We start from the raw sequence: 21,348 nt of genomic DNA on the forward strand, positions 1-21,348 counted from the left end.
AAACTGCGTTGTAACCCGTTCAAAGATAAGCTTTGTGGCAGCAAATCGATTTCACATCGGAAGTTATCCATATGTTCGTTTGGCGCTCGGAGTTCAACTCACTGCTTGATTCCGCGGACTGGAAGATCCAATTGGCCCTGTTCGAGGGGCTCGTTTGTTGTGCCGGTGCTTTATCGCGGCACCGGATGGTGGCTATGAGCAAATTAATGCACATCTTCCACCAGCTGTTCCCATCCCTGTAGCTAATTGCATTGGTCTAGGTGTAGGAACGATACGGTTGCCTGACTGATAGCGTGGAAGTAACACCCAATTTAGAGGGTATATCCATCATATATGTGCCCAGAGTATTAGTTACGAAGTCGTCTTCTAGCAGATATTCAGAGGCCACGTTGCTCTTCGTTGAATGATGCTATACATGTACACTGGCAGTGGGTTTCGATATGGTTTGTCCACATCACTTCTTTTTTGCAGACCCAGGTACATACACACAACACACATTTGGTGGGGGCCAGGACACGTCTAGCATGACTCGGGTAACTGCGGCACGAACCAACCATACGTAATTGAGGCTAAGTCGTCCTGTATATCGAAGTATATCGGGATAGACCCTGATATATAACAAGCCTCGGGCCGATATAGGGAGAGATATCCCACCTCCAGTTCGTTCGTTGTCGAAAGAAAGAATAAAACACTCTGATGATGCTACTTGCACTGGCCGCCTGCAATGAACTGGGTGTCATAGCTCGAGGAATCGCCCGTTGATAGCAGCATGGGTCGCTGTGCAATATAGGCAAATATTCGCGGCTCGAGGCCGTTGTCCCATGCAGCATTTCACAAATGAGCTTGGTTAACACGAAGCGACATCAGGGTCCACAATTGTTTCTTTAAAAGGAGAATACCACTTGCGAATTGTACTCCGTATTGGGCGCTAGACATACTTCGTGTATTGATGTTAGTGAAGTACGTTAATGCATGCGGGGCAAGACTGAAGGTGAAATTTCTCTTCAACTGTCCTTGGCGTGGTGTAGGCTGTACAGGCGTCTGTAGTTCATGTATTGCTTGTCGCTTAATTGTCTGATAGGGAGGGCGTCCGCTAAATCTGTCGCCATATGAGTTATATATCTGACGCCCTAACTTTAAGAATCAATGGCAATCGCATATACCAATAGAATTCTCTGATCCGTTGGACATAATCGCACCTTGACGCTGTTAAGCATCAGAGCCTGTCGCAGGGTATTCCTAGGCCCGAACCGCCAGGGACTGACAGAAAACTAGGAGCCAGCAAAAGCGTATCCCAACTCTGCAGGACGGCCGCCAGTAACATGGGTAAAACATACTCCGCCGTATCTGCATGGGAAATCGATTTCGAGCGGCTGGTATAAAAAGGAGCTGGGCAAACAAGACATACCAAAGTTTCGTTACAAGGCGCTAACGGCAGGAGAGATGCATATCCCATGGGACAGGAAACGGGATAGAATAGGTAAATTGAGGTACATCACTAGCTCGGCAGGGGCAGCAATAACGTTGTATAACGGCTGCTGGTTCGAGATTGTGCAACCATGTCAATGATTTCTCAGAAAGGGGTAAAATAAGGGGGGAGGTACGTAAAGAGAGAATTTAGTATCAAATTATGCTTACCTTTACCTACTGCAGGCAAGGATAATGGGTCTAAGAAGAGTTGACATCTAGTCGTTCCCGAAGCAAAATCATAAATCGCGCTGGTGGGTGGCTGGGAGGCCCTAGGTTATCGTTTTAAGTAAGCGCTGTGCCTATACAGGGATGCTGTCAGGCCACAAGGATGATACCGGAGGCGGTTTAACTGGCACACTTCCTCACAAAATCTGCAGGAATGGACGTAAGGTCAAGCACCAGGGTCTTGCTCTGCCAGATGGCCCCATGTGCGGTAGACTTGGGGAGGTAAATAGTGGCCATACATGCCGTGCTACACAACCATGAACGACGAGTGTGGTGTGTAAAGGCAAAGATGACGGTATATCTCACACGACATATCACCGGAGATGGCGGGGGTTAGAGGAGGACATAGCATTCCCCGGGGGGTATAGCTAGGGGTGGCGAGCCGGGGGTAGGCTGGGAGGAATTGATGGAGAGACGGGTTCGCACTTGCCCGGCAACATACACGGACATGCATTGTGAAGAGGCAGTGCCAGCGTACACGGAGTACCCTCCATCATCCTGTGGGATGTATCAACGCTCGTGATATGAGCCAAACGCCAGGGACAATTGTGCCCATACTGCTTGTCATTTGCTCTTGCATGCTATCTGTGCAACCCCACTTTATCTCTCTCTCCATCTCTTTCTCTCTACCCTTGAGAGAACCCTTGCCGTCCAGCTCTTATTCGCCTTCGAAGAGTCGCTGTCCAGTGGGCAGTGGATTGGGGCAGGAATTCCGAAGGTACTTGTCTGCCAGGCCATTCGCTGCTCGCCAAAACACGTGTTCCGCTCTGGGAGCGTTAGTCCTGAGCTGAGGACATAAATAGCAGCCACAGGGCTAGAGTAGAGACTGCATTGCAGCAGGATAGATCGTTGGTATATATGTGCTCCGTGTGGTGACGGCGGTTATTGGCTGGGGTTGCAGCTGTTAATGTGTCAACGTCAATCCACAAGCTGATCGAATGAGACGCGCACGACAGATCGTCTAAGAGCGAATCTCGAGGCTGCGTAGAGGCCAGCTCATATACGGCGTGTGGTATCGATCATCAGCCATATCTGGTCTATCGTTCACTCGACTCAAGTATCTTGCTGCCAGTAGCACTCTTGTCTGATATACGCATAACGTATATGTAACGTTGATCTGATGTTGTAATGTATAATGTGATCTGATGCTATAACGTATAATGTGATCTGATGCTGTAATGTATATGTTGATCAGAATGCTATAACGTATGGTTGTCCGATGCTATAACGTCTGGTTGTCCGATGCTATAAAGTGATGTTGTCCATGCTACGAGATGTAGTGGATGAAACAGTGACCGCCTTCCGCAAGGGGACGCCGCGGTTCTGCCAGACGACGACGTCCTATCTTCCACAAACCATCATCCATGCTATCAAACAGCATCAAGCATCCATTTTACGAGCGACAAACACCAGACAATGTATAGTTTCCCTTTCTCACGTGGCAGCTGGCGCTAACAGAAACGCTTCTACTCCGTATATCCCTATCCGATGGCGCATCCCCCAATCCCACCCCCAGTGGCGTCGTTCCAGGCCAAACCCGGCCAAGGGTCTTGTTTCTGAGACCCCGGCCTGCTCCCAGTCTCTGTTCGGCTCAAATGCCGTCGTGATTCGTCTGATCCAGGTGAAATTGCCAGCGGGGATGTCTGCCGTTGCAGGAGTTATCTTACTTGTGCGTCGGCCAGGGATCGAGCTGTGCAGAAGCCCAACACGAGAGGTGCAGAAGCTCCAAGGCAACATGAAGGTTCCCTCAAAGACGATTCGTCCGCTACAGCCGCGCCACAACTTCTGCTGTGCCTGTCCCCTCTCTGCTCGTTCACGATTCGCAGCGGCCCGCCCTGCTGCCGCTGCTGGCTGGGGATCTGCTGGTAGCTTTTTTGGTCATGTGACCTGATGGTGGGCGAGGGACGTCGTGGATTGGGCCAGCGAGTCCTCCCTTTCTCCCGCCTGCCCTACGTGCAGACGACATGCAGAAGTGAAGGAAAACACCCGAAAAGTGGAAATACACAGCACGAAAAGTAAAAAAGAACCAGACGGGAAAAAGAAACGAAAGAAAAAGTAAAGGGGAGCCCTGTCCGATCATGCACACGTTTGTCAATCCTACTTGACAATGGGGCCAGGAGTGAAGGTGTCGCTTGGAATTGTTCTGTTTTATATCCTGCGTCTCGCCCTGCCAACCGCCGTCCTTGCGATTGTAACCCGTCTACCCAGCTGAAACGGCGCATATAACGTCTCTGCATTCTTGACCGTCTCCGTTCAACTATCATTTATCTATATATATCGATGCCAATTACTCCCGTACATCGTTGCTGCAGTGTTCTGAGCCCGTTCCACGCCCACTCCCTCTACCCCCTATAGAGGCACTGTGATCGTGTGCCCGGGGATCAATCTCGTGATTCCATTCAGTGCCATATGACCCGCTACCCAACCCCCTTAACCTTTAACAGTTGATTCCTCTCATTGCCAAACCTGGTTCGGTGGCTCAGTTGATATACTCTTATCTTTTTTCCTTTGCGGCTAGTCTTGAACTTCACCTCCATAGCGAGCTGATGACCAGAAACTCGATACGGGTTTTGAAGTGGTAGTACAGCCGCTGGTAAAGGGGGGACGTGAAGTGCAAGACGGAACGATGAACAACGAACCCCAAGGGATTCTGCGCCTTTCGAATGAGCTGCTGAAAGAGATACTGGATCACCTGGCGAGGGACCCGGAAAAGTGCACTAGCATCGACCATCGTGCTTACCTTTCTTTCGAGAGTCTTAGGAGACCAAGTCAACCGGATCCCCCGCGTTTATGGCTGGAGGGCAAAAATGGGTACCATGAAGATCTTCGCAGCGACGTTGACCGGTTCCGAGAGGTCTGCAAGCGGTTTTCAGACATTGGTGCGGCCCATAAGTTTAGTCGGGTAGTCGTCCGGTTTTCTGAGGCTGCATTTAAAAGGCTTGACAAGCTATCAAGTATCCCGCACCTGGCGAGACATGCGAGGACCTTCACGTACATCATCCGGTCATTCTATGTAGAAGGTAAATACAAATTCCTACCCCTTGCTTGTATTTTGAATTTATCATGGCTTCCTCATACAGAAGTGCTTACGAATATCTATTTGACAGGGCGAGACAATATACCTCAGTTACTTTCAACAGCCGATTCAAGCAAGCTCAATCTTGCTGAACACATCCAGCGCCTGGAAGAGCAGAAAAGATTAGTTACATCAAATGAGGATCTACATTCCTTAATACGCGCAATGAAATCATTCACAGCACTTCAGCATGTGAAAATTCTGAGGGTTCAAGATGAAGCCGAGCGTGATTTGCGGTCATTTATTGATAGACACGACAACCCATTAGACCCATTGGTAGTGGTTGACTGGAACCCCGCATGTGTTCGTGCAATTCAAAACGTTGGCCTAGCGCTTTTAGAGGCCGGATCCCCCGCCAATCGCTTCTCAGGACCACAGATAAATCCACAGGCCACTCTTACCCTGAAAAGGGCCCCCATGCCGCTTCTTTCGACCCTTGCAACGAAGCTGACTTGCTTGGAGATCCATTTCGATGCCATGCGATATGTAAATGCAGAGATGAGAGAACTCTCGGAAGTTTTTAAAACTTTGTTTACAGCGGCCAAAAATATGGAGGCCATTCACCTGGGATTTCCCTCCAGGTTGCCATTAGATCTCCGTCTGGAAGATATATTCCACAACGTTCACTGGGAAAGGCTCCGTGCATTTGGGATTCAGGCTTGGAGACTCGACTCTGAGGAGATTATTAACTTTGCACGCCGTCACCGCAGGTCTCTCCGCGGCCTCCGCCTCCGGGATGTCCTCTTAAAGGAAGGGAGTATGTGGAAAGATATTTTATCCATGCTCCATGACGAAATGGAGAATCTGGAATGGGTCAGCTTACGGCGGATTGACTACTCGAATGCATTCGATGAAAAATGGGCCACTAGTGCGGACATATCAGATATCCAATCATTCCCGAATTCAGACAGTGACGATGATGACATGTTTGAACCATATGTCCCAGGAAATTACCATAACATAAATGGTGAGGATGAAGATGATAATACCAGTCTCGGCGACGAGTCAGACGGCCTAAGTTCACATAACGGCGATGTTGGACCTAGGGCAAACCAAATAGAGTTAATGCCGGACAACTCCTTATCTGCGCCGTTGATTTTACCCCCTTTCACGAACCAGTGGGAGGTATTAAGCTCTATCCCAGCCGAAGACCTCGAGGACGACGGTAGAACCGTGGATTACAGGCAACGGAAAATCTGGGAAGCTTGGGTTATCGCCAAATCGAGATTCGCTTCCGGCCAAGACAGGTACAGTTAACCATTTCTCTTTCGTCCGGCGGTACGTGATTAAAGGGGCCTTATTTATGTCCAGGAACCTTCACCACTTTCGTTCCTGGATACTTTACATTTCGACCTAAACTTCGTTCATACTGGCTTATTCGTCGCTTCTACTCCTTTTCACGTCTGCTTGCGCGTTTGCTTTCTTCCCCTTGGCTTTTGGCCAACATAAAAAACGCTTTGACTTTTGTATTTTGATTTTTTGACTTGTGTTTTTGGGTGGGGAAAACTCGACCTGATTGATGATGCTACGTATTTATGTCTGCTTCAGCTACGACGAACTATGAAACTATGAGCAATGAACAATTTAATCCCTCGGCCTTATGATAATTTTTTACTTCCCCCCTATAAGTTACACTAACGCATTGTAACCGTAAGCTCTAAGCAATACTAAATTGAACGTAGTTATACGGCAGTTATTGGGGCCAAAGAGAATAGGTAAACAGTTTATAAACATACCTCTAACTCGGCCACTATACTTACACTGACGATAAACATCATCTGAAATTCTCCAATAAGAAAGTATGTTACATTGGAATGTCATTATAATCTGCCTTTCTTACCAGGCCATCCACGCAAGTATGTATAGGGAATTTGAACGATAGGTATACCTCATACACCGAGAGTGCTCCTATGAAATCCACCACTCCATCTCCAAGTTTATCCACATCATGACTAGGTCGATCATTCTTGTTATGCCGACGAAGAGGACTAGATCTACCTGGTTGTTCGTCCAAAAAAAAGAGGAGGGGGGGGGGGGGGGGGGGGGGGCGCAAGGCTCATTTGCTGGTTGGGAGTTACCAGAGGGCCATGGTGCCACCACACTGTTTATATGAGTGGCAATATAGTTAATTCCTCTAGTATATCGACAGGTTCAATCCGCTGCAGTGAATATCCGCATTGTCCGGCTGGGTATTCCAAAAGTTCTAAGTATCTCGGATCTCCCAAACCATCGAGGAATGCGCAGAGAGCGTAACATTCGATCTGTGCTCTTGGATAAATAAACCAAGCAGGTTGTTCACACAACTTTCCCAGCCAGTAGGCAAGTACAATCAAGGCTCTGGGGTCTTTTGCAAGTAATATGTTTGTATAATCTGGCAAGAGTCTTCCCATAAAACCCAGGATCTTGGTAAAATTTTGGCGATTGGGTTCAAGTTTGAGGATTGGAGTGAGCATTCTCAGTGGCCAGTGGCAGGGATTATCATCCTCGGTGGTTGTTTCGGTAATCCCGCAGATTTCAGCGAGTTTTGGATGTAAACCTTCGTTGCCTGGCCTCTGATCGCCAAATATTTCCTCGTCAGAGGATTCCATAAAGACCTTGTACCAGATGCTATGTTCAAGGTAGCGGCCAACATGCATGAGAAGGAAGCGTAGTCCACCTTGGATCAAAAGCCAGTTGAGATCTGCAGGATTGTTCGAGAATACCCAGGATTTCGTATAATCGGGATCAGCCCCTAGAAACGTGATACTGCCCATAAACATGCAGGTAGACATTAAGCCATCCATGTTATGGATACCAATGCTTGTTTGGATCTCCTTTTGGTACAGCCTAATGGTTTGTTGCCAATGGTATGCGTGCAGAACCTTGTAGGAGTAGTCGCCCGGGGTCTTGTCAGATACAGCGGTGGCCCCAATCCCAAGGATGGCATGCATAAGATACGGCGTCTTATACCACAACGTTAGCGAGCCGGTTCCACCTAACTACAGACGATGGGTGAGAGAACTAACCTTGAAAGCTAACGGTACCATCTTCGTTGCCACAACTGCAAGCCCGTCTTCGGAGAATGGGGCCACGTCAGAGTTTATATTGAGGAATTGGTGAAAAGCAATTACTGATTTTGAATCAGCACTTAGTGGTTGGATCTTAGTCTTAGAGCCTAGCTGGAGGGAATAGGTGAGTCGAGCGGCAAGATCTGCCCTTGACATGGAATGGAGGACAGAATCTATGACATTATCCTGGACTTCGGTGTCGTATATTGGACTACATGATGCTGCCTTGGCAGGTACTAGGGCTTGATGGTCCAAATAATCGCAAGTGATGCCATAGGCCTCGCATCTCTGGCAATGTGGCTTCGTTTCATCGCACTAGATAGGCCCTGGCGGTTAGCAATCCCTGGACTCAAACCCTGCACCCGCCCCAAAGTTGTTCGATGTGCATGTGCATGGCGGCTTAAAGGCGATTTACCTTGACCCTGCGCTTCTTGCAGTTGCCACACCCGGCTCTAGACTTCCGATGCGACTTTCGAGAATTGTAGGGCTGCCCGGTTGATTGGTCACTGCCAGATGAAGCTGCCGGACGCCGTTGAGCGCGCTTTGGAGCTGTACAGTTTTTTATGCGAAAAACCACCTGGTTGCCGATTTTTCGAGATCGTGTCACCAGAACCCCATTCTGCTTGCTCTCGTTATTATGATGGGTATTACAGAATTCAGGTGAAGACGATGAATGCCGCATATCGTTACGTAGCATTGCGTTTTCAGGGGGGAGAGTCTTTTGAAGAGAAGACGAACTATACGACCAAACTCCCGATTAGGAATCGTCAGGATGCAGTCTATGCGAGAAGATCTGGTCGGTAGTCCCAGACAGCGTCGAATATATAGAGTCCACCGTTTCTTATCCCGACACACTGAACGACCGCTAGGCTCATCGTTCCCGGCATGCGCCCCGGCAGCGAGGCAGTGTTTCATGCGCCTTTTGATGTCGAAGAATTGAACGACCAGAAGAATACGGGGTCAGCGCTAAGCCCAACCAGGCAATTCTTCGTGTTTTTTTTTTTTTTTGGCTGTAGTTGATGACATAAGCTGAGGCTCAGCCAGGCATAAAAAGGTTGGTTGGACAGTTTTTATATAAGAAACAGGACAGGCTGAAGAGCGGATGGGGCGCTGATTGCGTGTTTGTGCCCCGAAGACGATGATGGATGGGGGGAATGTTGCAGCCTGGAAGAGCGTGGCCCCGTGAGAAAGGTACATGTCATTTCTAGAATCGTACTATACAAAAGGCGAAGCATATAATGGGAACATGATGGTGATACACAGCATACCCTTGGAAGATAAAGGTGGCTTAGGACGTTCGTATTGTTGACGTCGGTAGTGGTGGGAGCACAGCAACTTGCTCATCGAGATCTTCGTCGTCTAGATCTTCGTCATCCTCTGGATACCCCATGGCTCGGCTCCAGATCCCGTCCCAGATCCCCTTCTTAGCAGCCAGAGTGCCGACCATCAACAGTGGTAGATGCCACACACTCGCCCAGAACAGACCGCGCGCAGTCCCCTTGGCACCTTCAAGCTTCCAGAATCGATAAGCCTCCTTGGTGAGCCATAAGTTGATCAGCGTGCCGCCAACCAAGAACCCCTTATCGACTACTCCGGCCCACCACAGGCCAGCACATAGAGGGAACATGAGGATAGAGTAGCGCAGCGCTACGCGGCCGTTCCGTGCTGGGTTGGTCCATGCAAGCATTTTATAGCCAGCGTTCTTATACTCATCACGAATCAGATGAGACAGGGCGTTAAAATGGGGGAATTGCCACGCGAAGAGAAGGCCCGCAAGCAGCCAGCCACCAGCGCTATCAGGCCCGAATAGCAGGTCCTTCCATGTGTCGTGGCCAGTGATGGCTGTTTGACCAGCAGCCGCGGCCCAGCCCATTAGAGGAGGGATTCCGCCAACCACCGCGCCAACCCATGTGTTGATAACGGAGATTCGTTTGAGTGGCGTATATATAAAGCCATAGAGGATAATATTAGCCGCTGAAAGTCCCGCTACGGTAGGATTTGTGCCAAAGTATAGCGCACTGAGACCAACAGTCGCAGTTCCGACTGCAAAAAGAATGGCGGCACGGGTGGTCATGAGCTTTCGCACCAACGGCCGATTCCGAGTTCGAGTCATGAGGGCATCGTATTTAGGCTCGAAGAGCATGTTTATGGTGTTTGCGCTCGCGCATGATAGAAATGTCCCGACAGTAAGGTAGCAGAATGTCAAAGTCGAAGTAGATAGGGTCGGGAGTGGGGTGACTGACGGATCAAGGTCCAATATCGAAGGAACTGGGTAAAGACCGTATGCCGTAGTGGCGGTGAGGACGATTAGAAAAGAGAGCCGTGGCTTTGTAAGGGCAAGGAAAGCAAGCAGTTTGCCTTTCAAAGATGACTTGGGTAATGATGAAGAGATAGTAGAGAGCTGTGCAGATGCGTCAGGACGTAATTCCTGCTCCGAGGCATTGGCTTCGCTCTGGGCCTTTAGCCGCTGCCTCCGTCGGTGTGGAAGCTCCTCGACCGTCTCTGGAGACGTCTCTGAGGCATTCCGAGTCTCCGTCTGTGCCTTGGTGGATGAAGATGTGTTTGTTGTTGGTGCTCCGGAATCGAAGAGAGCTGCCGTATTTCGCGAGGAGGATACCGTTCGCGACCACGGCAGGTAGTTTTGCTTCCCAAGCTCGCCAGACGCCGAAAAATCATGAGCTGAGAAGTACGACTTTCTCAGAAACCGTGGTCGTAAGCGTGTATGCGGAGGTTCGCTGTGCAAGTTCCTAACGGTAGCTGTAGATGTCCGCTGTTGAATTTGCTGCCGCAGAGGGCCAATCCTCGAGATGCATCCCACACAGCGCCCTGCCGGCTCCAATGTGGCCCACGGCCGGAGGGGAAATGCCCACAGGCTCATCACCAGGCTGGAGATAGTTCAACAGATGGTCAGCCCGGCATCACTCAGCCCATTGTTCGATATATCTCCGGCTTTCGATGCTGATAATTCGCAGTTCCAAGGCCAAGTCCCAATCGGGAAAAGTATGATCATGACTAAGCTCTAGTCACATGATTATGTTCTTGGCATATATACTACTTACCGCCTTTATGTAATCAAGCTCTGTTTCTGCCCGTTTTTTGTTCCCGCTTTAGGTAATGTTGTCATCATCTAGAAAAAGATCTTGGACAAACAACGACTTTTCATCTCCAACACTGAGCAAGAAACGAAGCCAGCAAAGATGGAAGCCCTTCCCCAGTTCCTCCAGTCGAACATCATAACTCCTCTACAGCCTCTACTCCGACCGATCACCACCTCGCTACCTACTCCCATCAACGACGCGCTCATCTCCCTCCTTGGTGCCAACTGCTACACATCCCTAGTCCTCGGTTTGGACATAACAAAAGACCCGGAATGTTTCCCACTCGCGATTTCCAAGATCCTCGGAATTGCCATCGTTGTGTTTAGCGCCATCGTCAAGGTCCCGCAGATTCTCAAGCTTATCTCGTCGCGATCAGCAGCCGGAGTCTCGTTTACATCGTATGCGCTTGAGACGGCTAGTTTTCTTATTACTCTCGCTTATAATGCGCGCCAGGGATTTCCGTTTAGTACTTATGGCGAGGTTGCCTTGATTGCTGTACAGGATATCGTGGTCAGCGTCCTTGTGCTGGTGTTTTCTGGCCAAACTGCCACCGCAGGCGCATTCTTGGCTGCTGTTATTGGCATCGGTTATGCGCTGTTGTTCAGCGGCGAGTCAATTGTGGACAACGCTACCATGGGATATCTCCAAGCCGGAGCTGGTCTTCTGGGTATCGCCAGCAAGTTGCCCCAGATCTGGACGATCTGGAGCCAAGGAGGCATTGGACAGCTTAGTGCTTTCGCAGTATGGCGCAACCCCGCTCCTATCTCCAAGTTCGGCTCTTTAAACGTTGATATTAGACCATGATCACTGACAAGGCATTGTTTAGGTCTTCAACTACCTCTTTGGCTCCCTTTCCCGCATCTTCACCACCCTCCAGGAGGTCGATGATAAACTCATCCTATACGGCTTTGTGGCCGGGTTCAGCCTTAACGTGATACTGGCTGCTCAGGTCATTTACTACTGGAACACCCCATCCAGCACTGCTTCCAAAAAGCCTTCGAGCCGCAAGCAGGCCACGTCCGGAGTACAAATCCCCGCAGCAGTCTCGAGTGGTGTCTCCCAGAGCCCATCAGTCAAAGGCCCATCAACAAGACGACGGGGATAAACCATTCGTGCCAGTGGCTATCTATTTTACTCCTGCTCCCCCTTCAATTGCTTTGTTTACGAAGGTGGTAGCTATACTCCATTTAATTTTGTATTTTTTTGGGTACTGGGTTTGTGATGGACGTTAAGACAAAGAAGAGTATAATGTTGTAATTTTAATCATCTCAAAATAGGGCGATGTTTTCACTCGCGGTTTTCATCCGCTTGAAAACATCGCACGAGTGTTTAACCGCAGCGCTCATGCTACCCCTTATTAATTATGTTCAAGAGCAATTGGTTTTATAACGCTACATGCCCTGTCTCAGATCTACTATATCTCATCGTGGTCGTGGCTCTGCGCCAGTCATCATATACCTGAAAAAATCATCAAGTGGTAAGGTATGCTCGTCCTTGTGCGAGAGGGTAGCGCCAGGCTTCGTCCCCTCGCCGACGCCGTCCATCACCTCGTCCTCATCCTCCTCATCTTCAGAATCCCGACCCGCCTGGCCTTCAACGTTCTCATTCAGTTTCCTTGTTAACCCAGTGACCACATTGCTTATCCCTCCTTCTTTTTCTTCTATTGTATAATCACCGCCCCAATTCCTCCTTCTAGCTTCCATGTTGGCTTCAATTGGCGCCCATTCCCATAGAGCTTGTAGGTCCTCTCCTGATAACCGATGTGCATTATCCTCTATTATAGAAGTAGAAGCGTTCCCCGCCACTGTAGATGTCTGGCTGTCGCCATATGATTGTTCAAAGGCTTCTCTCCCCACCGTTCGACCGTATGCTAGCCAATATTCAACGCGAGGCTCGAGTTTTGTTCGCATGAGCTGGTTTAATATTGCAGAATCAGTCCTGCCAGGGAACGCAGGTGTAGGATACACGACCAGAGAGGCTAGAAGGTCACGGTGCTCGTGAAGCAGCTGGGAGATCGTGAGAAGGTTATTCGATATTATCGTAGCTTGGGACTGGAGCGATGACCTGGTACAGTTTGTAAATCAGCCTCCCGTCCTTTTTATTCAATTCAAAACCTACATGGGGGAATCTAGCTTGCTCACCAAGCTGGGAGTGGTTGGCTCTGGGTGATGTTGTTGACAAGTGAACCGAGCGATTGCGTCAGGTTGACGAGTCGTTGGCGAGTTTGTTCGATAACCTTCAGCTGTTCTTGACTTAAAGATGCCATTGTGATGTCTTCTATATGCGAAATAGGCTGTTTGGTAAAATGAGAGGAGTTGTTTGAGTGACGGAGCGATGGTTTGTTTGAGTGTTTTGTTATCGATAACCAACTTATTTAACCAGTTAACTGGCTAAAGCTTGCCATTTACACCATGAATTACCATTGATTCCTATATGCTGGACTTGAACAATAAAGGATACAATTATTTAAATTTGATTTCCATTATGCCTACTCCACACTACCGTGTCCAAAAAGGATAGTTAATGCTATTTTCCAAATAACTATAGCAAAATAAAAATGTAAGTAAGAGATCCCAAAAGTGCTGGACCTTATGAAACCCGCCACAACAAGAGGGTAAGAATAAAAGGGTATCAAAAAGGCGAGGACATGAGTAGTTAATAAGGAGGTAGCTAGTGTACGGGGTATGTCAACCCAACAAGAATAGGAGATGGTAAAGAGGTAGGAGTATGTAATGGGTATAGGGAGGAATTATGGCAGCATTATCATAAAACAAAATACATAGTCCGTCCAAACATTGACGAACGAGGGCGATGAAGCTCTTGATTCAAGCAACATCATCCAGCTTTATACACTTCCTTATCTATTGTTTGATAGAGACTTTCGTGGAGGTGGTGCCGCAGAGAGGATTGGAACCTTTCGGTCACCCTCACTGGCATGTTGCGCCGTCTGCGGAGTAAACGTCGTCATCATGTGTGCTTCAGAGGGATACTTGACGTCTTGTTGATCAGGGGAATAGTATGAGCCATACTGGTCGTGTGTCATGCTGGGGTCATAAAACTGTTGCGCTTGAGGGGTTGGTTCGCCGCCCCAGTACCTATGCAAACCATTATGCGATGGGGTCATGATAGTGGTATCATTCCATCTCTCGTGCAGACTGCTCGATTGGCTTTGTCGCTTGGCTCTTCGGCGACGGTTGCGGATATAGAAGAAGCAGCCCACACACGTAACTGCAGATAGTAATAAGAATCCAACGATAGGGAGGACGATTATGAGGACCAGGTTCTTTCTTGGATGGCCCTTTGCCAGGCCTGGGACTACCGGGTTCTCGTTGGAGGGCAGCTGTAGCGGATTGAAGATTCTATTGGGCTCAATATAGAACTTGTCCCCTTTAGGAACTTTGCCACGGCATCCTTCACGGAAGGATTCAAGGACTTAAAAACAATTAATATCCGTCAGCAAAGATAGAAAAGACGCTAGATGGATTCGTTATGTGTAATGAAAACTTACAGTTTGCAAGGAACTTCTCATTTTCAGTTAGAGAATAGCAGATGGTGCAGTCGGTAATATCCTTATCGGAAAATGTCGAAATCCCACAGAAGTCATACAGGTTCTTCCCCTGTGGCCGCAACTGTTTGAATTGAATTGATTCCGATAGACCTTGGCATGTGACCTGGCATGGAGTAGACAGCGACTGCTTTACGACAGGGAAACCGTAGATGCAAGTAGAGAAGGCAAAGCGCAGGTTATCTAAGAATCAACACAGGTCAGTCATTGAAACTTGGTTTATTCTCCTTGTAATCCATAGGGACATCCGTACATAAACCCCATTTAACGTCAGTCTCGTCAAGAGCGGTATCGTAAAATGTACTCTGCAATTCACATGATACGCAGTCTCGGAAGCGACGGCCGACAGCAGTTGTGTTGAATTCGGGATCGTGGCATACAATGTCATCTCCCGTAGTTTCCGTCAGATTTGCGCCGCAGACACTGGAACAGGGCGACCGCGGGGTGACTCGTAGACCCGAGACGACTTGCAATAGAAGCGGGGTGAGAGCGAATATGGAGAATAACATGGTGAAGGATAGTGGCGTGAGCTGCTCTGGATTTGAAAATAGTTGGCAGGCACTTTTTTATTAATCACAGGCCTCGTGGACACCAAGCGACTTGCGCACGATTGGTATCTCTATTTAATCGATCCAAGATGCTACCGCCCAATTTGATTAAGTGACAACGTGCATGCCTCTATAAACCGATCGAATGCGCGCCCGATATTCCTTCCACAGTTCCTACTATGTAGGAATGGACTTATCTCGGGGCGGCTATCAGCTCTAAAACCAAGTCGTATCAGCACGAGGCTACCGGATATGTCGTATGGCGGGGAAGCACAAACCACGATCCGAGTATTGCTTCTGATGGTAACACCCTCACGGTGAATCCCAAAGCCGGAGAGAGGTCAACAACGCCTGACGGGCTTGCTTTGGAAGGCAGGAATCGTCAAAAACGAGAGAAGTCCAACGAAGCGTTAAAAGGCCCAGTTTATGAACCAGTCTGCGGTTGATGAAGGGGAAGGCCAGTTAAAAAAAGAAACCATGCCCTAAAGTATATGTTGGCTGAGTATGGATTCCGCAAGAGCATGCATGAAGCAGGTCAAAGAAAGGGTCCAACTAGTAGTCAGCATATGGGGAGTGTATCTGCAGGGAAAAGCAGCTTGATCCCTTGCAGATGAGGCCGTCACCCCCAGCCAACATGGGCGGTCGCAGGGCATCTCTCGCTGACACTGATCGATGCTGGCCAATCCGCCAGCTCGCACGATGGCCGGCCGTCCTTAGGCCGTGATACAAAGTGTGATTGATGTGATATATCCCGGTCAGTCGAGCGCCATTGGGCGGAGCTCGAGATGCAGTGCATGAAGCGGGATCCACCAAATCCGCCATGTCCATCAGCCATCGACGGGAGGCCGGTCCCTGCTCTCTCCACCGTGATCTTCTTCTTCCGCGCTGTCTTCCCCGGCTATGCTGTGTTGCGAGTGTCTCAGTCCGTAGTTCGCACGCCGTACTCCGTATACCCGTGTATAAAAACAAACGGGGTTTTGATTGTGCCTGCGGAGAAAAGGTCGGCGGCGTACCAGTTCACCACGGGTGGCCAACAAACGACCTTCGACCATCCCTTCCAGACGGTCCCGGCCGAATCCTCGTCAAGCGACAGGGAAGAAGAGAACGAGCCCTGGTCAGGCGGTGATTGGCTTTCTCTTGGGCGCTAACTTCTGCGCTTCTTCGGACGGGGCTTTCCCTGCGCCATCCAATTCGTCGCGATGTTGAACAGTTCTTGCAACATCGGCAGTGTGCAGCAGTTGGCCTAGCTAGCTAGTCGATCTATAGCCACGAGTGTTGAATTGGATTCTCATCATCGTCCTTCGTTCCATGTTGTCTGGGGAGAAGAGAACGTCCAGGGAGGTTGTAGAAAAGGGCGGCACCCTGGATTATGTAAGGCCATGGCCCCTTGCATCTTTTACATCCTGATATCAGCCTTCGACAGACGGCTTCCTCGTCCCGTACAAAGCACATAGAATATATCACACGCCACAACGAGCTCGCATCTCGATTGGGAGCCATCTCCTCGGGCTGTCTATCTTCCTCCTCGAACCCTGCGTGGCCGAGATCGAGCCCTACAATTTATACTTCATACTAAGTAGCCCGGCGCGTAGATGCAGTTCATCCTAGTTTTGCTCCTTTTCCTGCAAAGTACAAGCCGATACACAGGCCAGACATGCGAGAATACCCCAAATGACACATATCATCAATAAGCGGTTTGTAAGATGTGAACTCTGTCGGCGTTCTATAGAGCTAAGGAATTGAGTGTACAAAAAGAGACTCGCTTTGTAAGATGTGAACTCTGTCGGGGTTTCTATAGAGCTAAGGAATTAAACGTAGAGCTAGAAACAGAGACTCGCATTGTATGTATATGAAAATTAACGCCCAAGAACGCCTCGTTGGTATATATCCTGCATTAAAACGTCATTCATGGGCCAACCCCCATAGGCGCTTGTATTCTATCCTGCCATATATCCCGTTGACCAAGCGTAATAACGTGAGGGTATAAAAAAGAAAAAAGAAATAGATATTAGAAATGGGAATGGGGTCCTTTGTACAAGGAAAGTCTCCAGGGGGGCTATGTATGAGGCGGCGACAACATCAACACAAATAGGTCATAGGTGACCAAAGGAGAAAACGTAGAACGAAGAACCGATGAAAATCATATGGATGACAGTACCGGGACCAAGTTGGTTGGTCACTGGAGTTTAGGGCTCACGGGCAAACCGACACGGCGGGGCTGTGGGCTATAAATCGGCAGTTGAGCTGGATGCGTTATTGGAACAGGATTCGCTGTCATGTCCACTGCATTTCTGCGACCCTGTGGCACTTGAGACGGCTGCCTATGGGAGCCTACTCCGTTCGGTAAATTAGGCTCGGAAGAAATAGGTGACTCGGCTGGTGTGCCTGCTATTTCGTTGGGTCCCATAAGCGCCCGATATACCTCGACGGGTTGGTAATAGGAATTTGGCGGTTTGGGATTATAAGGATGATAAGTGAACGGGCTGGTCCCAGAGGGAGTCTGCGCGTCGGGAATTTTGGGGCTAGTTTGGGTACTCGCTGCTCGAATTCCTTCCCGGTACAGAGGATGGCAAGGGAAATCGTGGTGCGGCGATCCCGAAATACCACCGTCCTGGGCTTGCCGATTGGCCTTGTCGCGCGAGAGTAATTTTCGGTACCACATTTTCTTGCTGCTGATAAGGTACAATACAGCAGATAGCACTGTTACACGATGTGTGTGTGTGAGCCCAAGTGCTTTTCAAATAGGGGAATCTTGCAACAAAGACATACACAAAAGGCCACCAAGTCCCGCGCAAAGGCCAGTGAGGAGTTTCAATTTTCTTTGTAGGTCGATATTCTCACTCTCCGTATCCGGTTGACTGTCTCGTTTATGGGAGGTATGTGAGAAGCTAAACCCGGTTCCGATATCAGGGCCTATCGGTATGGCGAAGACGGCTTGGAGATGGACAATGATGAATATGACGGCTGACTGAAGGGGAACCAGGTCTCGTAGCATTATATATATGTAAATGCGTGAGGGGGGAGTTCAGCTGTAGTGTACATAACCATTTTCTTGGGGATTCGAGGTCCGAATATATGGAGCTGGAGAAAAGGATCTTGTAGATGTGGGTATAATGTCATCTTATATCCCGATAGAAAGAGGAGAAACGAGACTTGGAGTTAGAAAAAGCACCCTATGACTAGTACGAGGTTGTGGAAGGCCCGATAATATTGTTGTCAATCCACGAATGCACACTTAGCCTGTCTTGCAGTTTGGGGGCGATATGGTGATACTCTCCAATCGTATCCCGACTCGTGGTGGCCATCGATAGCCCCAACCAACACAATGAAAAAGAAAAGGATGCTGATATACGTATGCATGCTGGAATAAATTAGGGTGATCGAAGGTTTCTAGAACCTCAAAACTTGCCTGATGCGCCCCGAGTAAGAGTGAATAAGGGGCGAACATCTGCCAAATCTGTACTCCGTACTGAGTACGCATCCACGGACACCACTAAGGCAGGCGTCATGTATATCGCCAAACTTGTGGCCTTTGTCAGACCAGCAAAGGAATCGTTTGTCAGACGGTGCAAGCCGCTCCGGGCGGCGTCGGAGCCAGTCATTCAAGGATGATCGGGCTTCTAGAAGATTGCCTAATGTGGGACAGCGCCGACGGGACACATTCATAGGTAGAGCCAACGATTCCCGACAGTCCGGCGAATAGCCAACATAATAAATGACCAGATTGGCCCCCTTCGAGGACAAACGGGCCTAGCAAACGGGCCTAACTAAGAGGCCCTTGGGTGCATTCCGTGCAACCCCCAGCACTGCAACCAACGTGCAGGCTCCGTTGCTGTTGATATGCATCATTAGAGATTTTCTCTTAGTTCCCAATCTACTTGAATGGAATGGCCCGACCATGCAGTTGTTATTGGGCGTTGCATGAGGGGAAACGGATTCATCAGCCCTTGACTTGCCCGTTTTTGCTTTTGTGGCTCCCAGCCCCTACCCAAATACCGAAGCGATGGAAAACTCGAAAACTTTGGGTAAATCTAACAGTTGAGGTTAGTAGCCCCTTGAGCATACTCACGGCGCAGCAAAGTCAAAGAGAAAGCAAGGCTGTGGCTGTGGATGGAAGAAGATGAAGCAGACGAAGGATTGAAAGTTGGATCGGGATATGTCGCGCCTCCACGTGACATCAAGATATCTCAAATATCAATATCAATATCAACAATACCAACAACAGCGGACACGAAGGTTTGCAAGGGTTGCTACATCGATATCTCGAGACTACTGGTATCATCTTGCACGATCGACAGAACATATACCGTCATTCATTGATATCGTCTATGAGTTGATGGTACTGGCTATAGGTTGTCTGGAGATTTAGGAACTGGCTTTGGCCGTCTCAGCAATAGATGTATTAACCCAAAAAGGGGCACGTTCAATATTCTCTAAAATGTAGGATATAAATTCCATCTCGTACCATGTCTAGAAACGAACGCCGTCGATTTCATGACTCCGAATAAGCCAAGTGGCATTGAAATAGAAACGTTACCAGCTTCGAGTGTGACGGCATTGAATGACATGATAAGATCCCGCCAAGTTTCTAATTCGGGGTCATGTACTTTAATCCACTGTATAACTGACCCTCGACGTGCCTTTGCTCCTCGAAATCTTCTTTACTGTCGTAGGCCCACACAGGTCCGTTGTATCAACATGTGTGCCTCCACATGGGTATACCTCTGCCCCTACGATGTTGACCACCCGAAACTTTTCGCCCGGTGGCACCAGACTACGGTCCGGTATCAACTTCTCTAGGCCCCGGGTTCGGAAATCATCTTCGTCCCACCACTCCACCTCCACCGGCATTCCGGCCGCCAAAAACTCATCCAGTTTCTTCTGGATCGGCGCCTTCCACTTACCCTCAATAAGGCCCTTAAACTCACAGGCCGCCGAGTCAGGGAAATGTGATGCCTTCAACTCATCAAACCCGTCAATTTCCTTCTCAAGCAGATGTCTAACGGCAGAACCGAGGACGTGGCCTGCAGTGTGCAGCCGTGAGTACAGCTCGCGCTTGTCCACATCAATGGCTTGCTGCACGATCTCTCCTGGAGTGAAATTGTCTGTTGACGATGCTGTGCTGAACCGGCCTAGGTGTAGCACTTGTCCGTCTTGGACGGTATCCATGCGGACAGCAGCTACGGTGAAGGAGGTGCCCGATGGAGCAGTGATGACGCCTACGTCAGAAGGCTGGCCACCGCCTTGCGGATGGAAAATCGTTTGTTCGGTGACCACGACATGATCTTGGTCACTACCTTGCTTGAAGAGCTGGCGGTTGGATTCTTCGAGCGCGGTGAACTGGCGTACGGCTGTAACGACCGTTTGCAAGGTGTGGAGTTTCGCGTTGTGTTGGAATGCGAGAAACGTCCGGGACGCGGTGGCCATTATTATTATCAAGCTACTCCGTACACAACAAGCGTGTGGCCTGAGAGGGTGGACAATAGAAGCGAGAGAGAGATGGGTAGATGGTTGACAATGGATTTGGATATCCGGGCGAGAAAAGGTCGGTGGATATTCGGCTTTCAACTTGACTTTTCAAAATAGCATTGCGGGGCTAAGGTTGGTTAGTTATCTGCGCCCTTATGAGACGCTAGCTCATGGTTATCATTGGTTTGTATGCAACAAACGTTAGATAGTCAAGAATATCAATCGTATACCCGTCATCCGTATTATGAGCCTTGACTCATGTTTCGCCCTGGAGGCTGAAAATCCGAGTAATATCTAACAACCGACAGCCACCATGCAATCAGCGACCTAACACTTTCGGCGAGTTGAATACTCCGTACTTCTTCAAGATACCGCCAACGTGAATTTCTTTTGTCGGTTTCCTCGCAAGAGAGCGAGAGACCTGATCTTGATAAAAAAAAGGAGGTTGGAAATTCCAGGTCACCTAAGCTATGGCTTACTAAGCTAGCCCTTTTTTATATGACGTTTTGCAACTTGAGACTTCAACCAACTTGCTAGAGTGCTTGCAAGTGATTTATTTTTATTCTTCGCAAATATTGTCACGTCCATGGTATCGAGTTCATATGTTTTATCCGTCATATGCCACGTATAATTTTAATATCGTGGACGACTGACACCTCTACGACCAGGCCGTAGAGGTGATATAACCGCCGCATTTCTTACAAGTTAAGCGAAGATTGGAGCGTTTACTTCCACATTTAAAATAATGAAAGCATCTAAGATAGACTAGGTGACTATGTCATTGAGCCACGCTGGTTCACCTATACTATCCATGGCTCAGCGGATCATGTCCGCTCCGCAGCTCTTTTCG

The 21,348-nt window shown here is 48.9% G+C and overlaps 6 protein-coding genes across 6 annotated transcripts; 2 read left to right on the forward strand and 4 right to left on the reverse strand.

Annotated features, from left to right (window-relative positions):
* Positions 1-2,950: 2,950 nt before the first annotated feature.
* Positions 2,951-6,028, forward strand: GIQ15_06242 (F-box domain protein; the record flags this gene model as incomplete). The annotated part of the gene is made up of 4 exons (XM_033553659.1): positions 2,951-3,560; positions 3,813-3,886; positions 4,235-4,715; positions 4,776-6,028. The coding sequence occupies 4 exons, from the start codon at positions 2,951-2,953 to the stop codon at positions 6,026-6,028; spliced, it is 2,418 nt and encodes an 805-aa protein (XP_033404803.1).
* A 3,078-nt stretch (positions 6,029-9,106) lies between these two features.
* On the reverse strand, positions 9,107-10,696 carry GIQ15_06243 (protoheme IX farnesyltransferase; the record flags this gene model as incomplete). The annotated part of the gene is made up of 1 exon (XM_033553660.1): positions 9,107-10,696. One exon carries the CDS (start codon positions 10,694-10,696, stop codon positions 9,107-9,109), a length of 1,590 nt encoding a protein of 529 aa, XP_033404804.1.
* A 319-nt stretch (positions 10,697-11,015) lies between these two features.
* On the forward strand, positions 11,016-12,021 carry GIQ15_06244 (mannose-P-dolichol utilization defect 1 protein; the record flags this gene model as incomplete). The annotated part of the gene is made up of 2 exons (XM_033553661.1): positions 11,016-11,657; positions 11,743-12,021. 2 exons carry the CDS (start codon positions 11,016-11,018, stop codon positions 12,019-12,021), a joined length of 921 nt encoding a protein of 306 aa, XP_033404805.1.
* A 163-nt stretch (positions 12,022-12,184) lies between these two features.
* Positions 12,185-13,182, reverse strand: GIQ15_06245 (mediator of RNA polymerase II transcription subunit 8; the record flags this gene model as incomplete). The annotated part of the gene is made up of 3 exons (XM_033553662.1): positions 12,185-12,263; positions 12,375-12,980; positions 13,058-13,182. 3 exons carry the CDS (start codon positions 13,180-13,182, stop codon positions 12,185-12,187), a joined length of 810 nt encoding a protein of 269 aa, XP_033404806.1.
* Positions 13,183-13,773: 591 nt separating this feature from the next.
* On the reverse strand, positions 13,774-14,990 carry GIQ15_06246 (uncharacterized protein; the record flags this gene model as incomplete). The annotated part of the gene is made up of 3 exons (XM_033553663.1): positions 13,774-14,348; positions 14,425-14,664; positions 14,735-14,990. The coding sequence occupies 3 exons, from the start codon at positions 14,988-14,990 to the stop codon at positions 13,774-13,776; spliced, it is 1,071 nt and encodes a 356-aa protein (XP_033404807.1).
* Positions 14,991-19,637: 4,647 nt separating this feature from the next.
* On the reverse strand, positions 19,638-20,456 carry GIQ15_06247 (threonyl/alanyl tRNA synthetase; the record flags this gene model as incomplete). Its single annotated transcript, XM_033553664.1, has 1 exon — positions 19,638-20,456. One exon carries the CDS (start codon positions 20,454-20,456, stop codon positions 19,638-19,640), a length of 819 nt encoding a protein of 272 aa, XP_033404808.1.
* Positions 20,457-21,348: the final 892 nt, after the last annotated feature.

The sequence above is a fragment of the Arthroderma uncinatum genome (assembly GCF_011692745.1).
Source record: "Arthroderma uncinatum strain CBS 119779 chromosome Unknown scaffold4, whole genome shotgun sequence".
Lineage (NCBI taxonomy): Eukaryota > Fungi > Ascomycota > Eurotiomycetes > Onygenales > Arthrodermataceae > Arthroderma > Arthroderma uncinatum.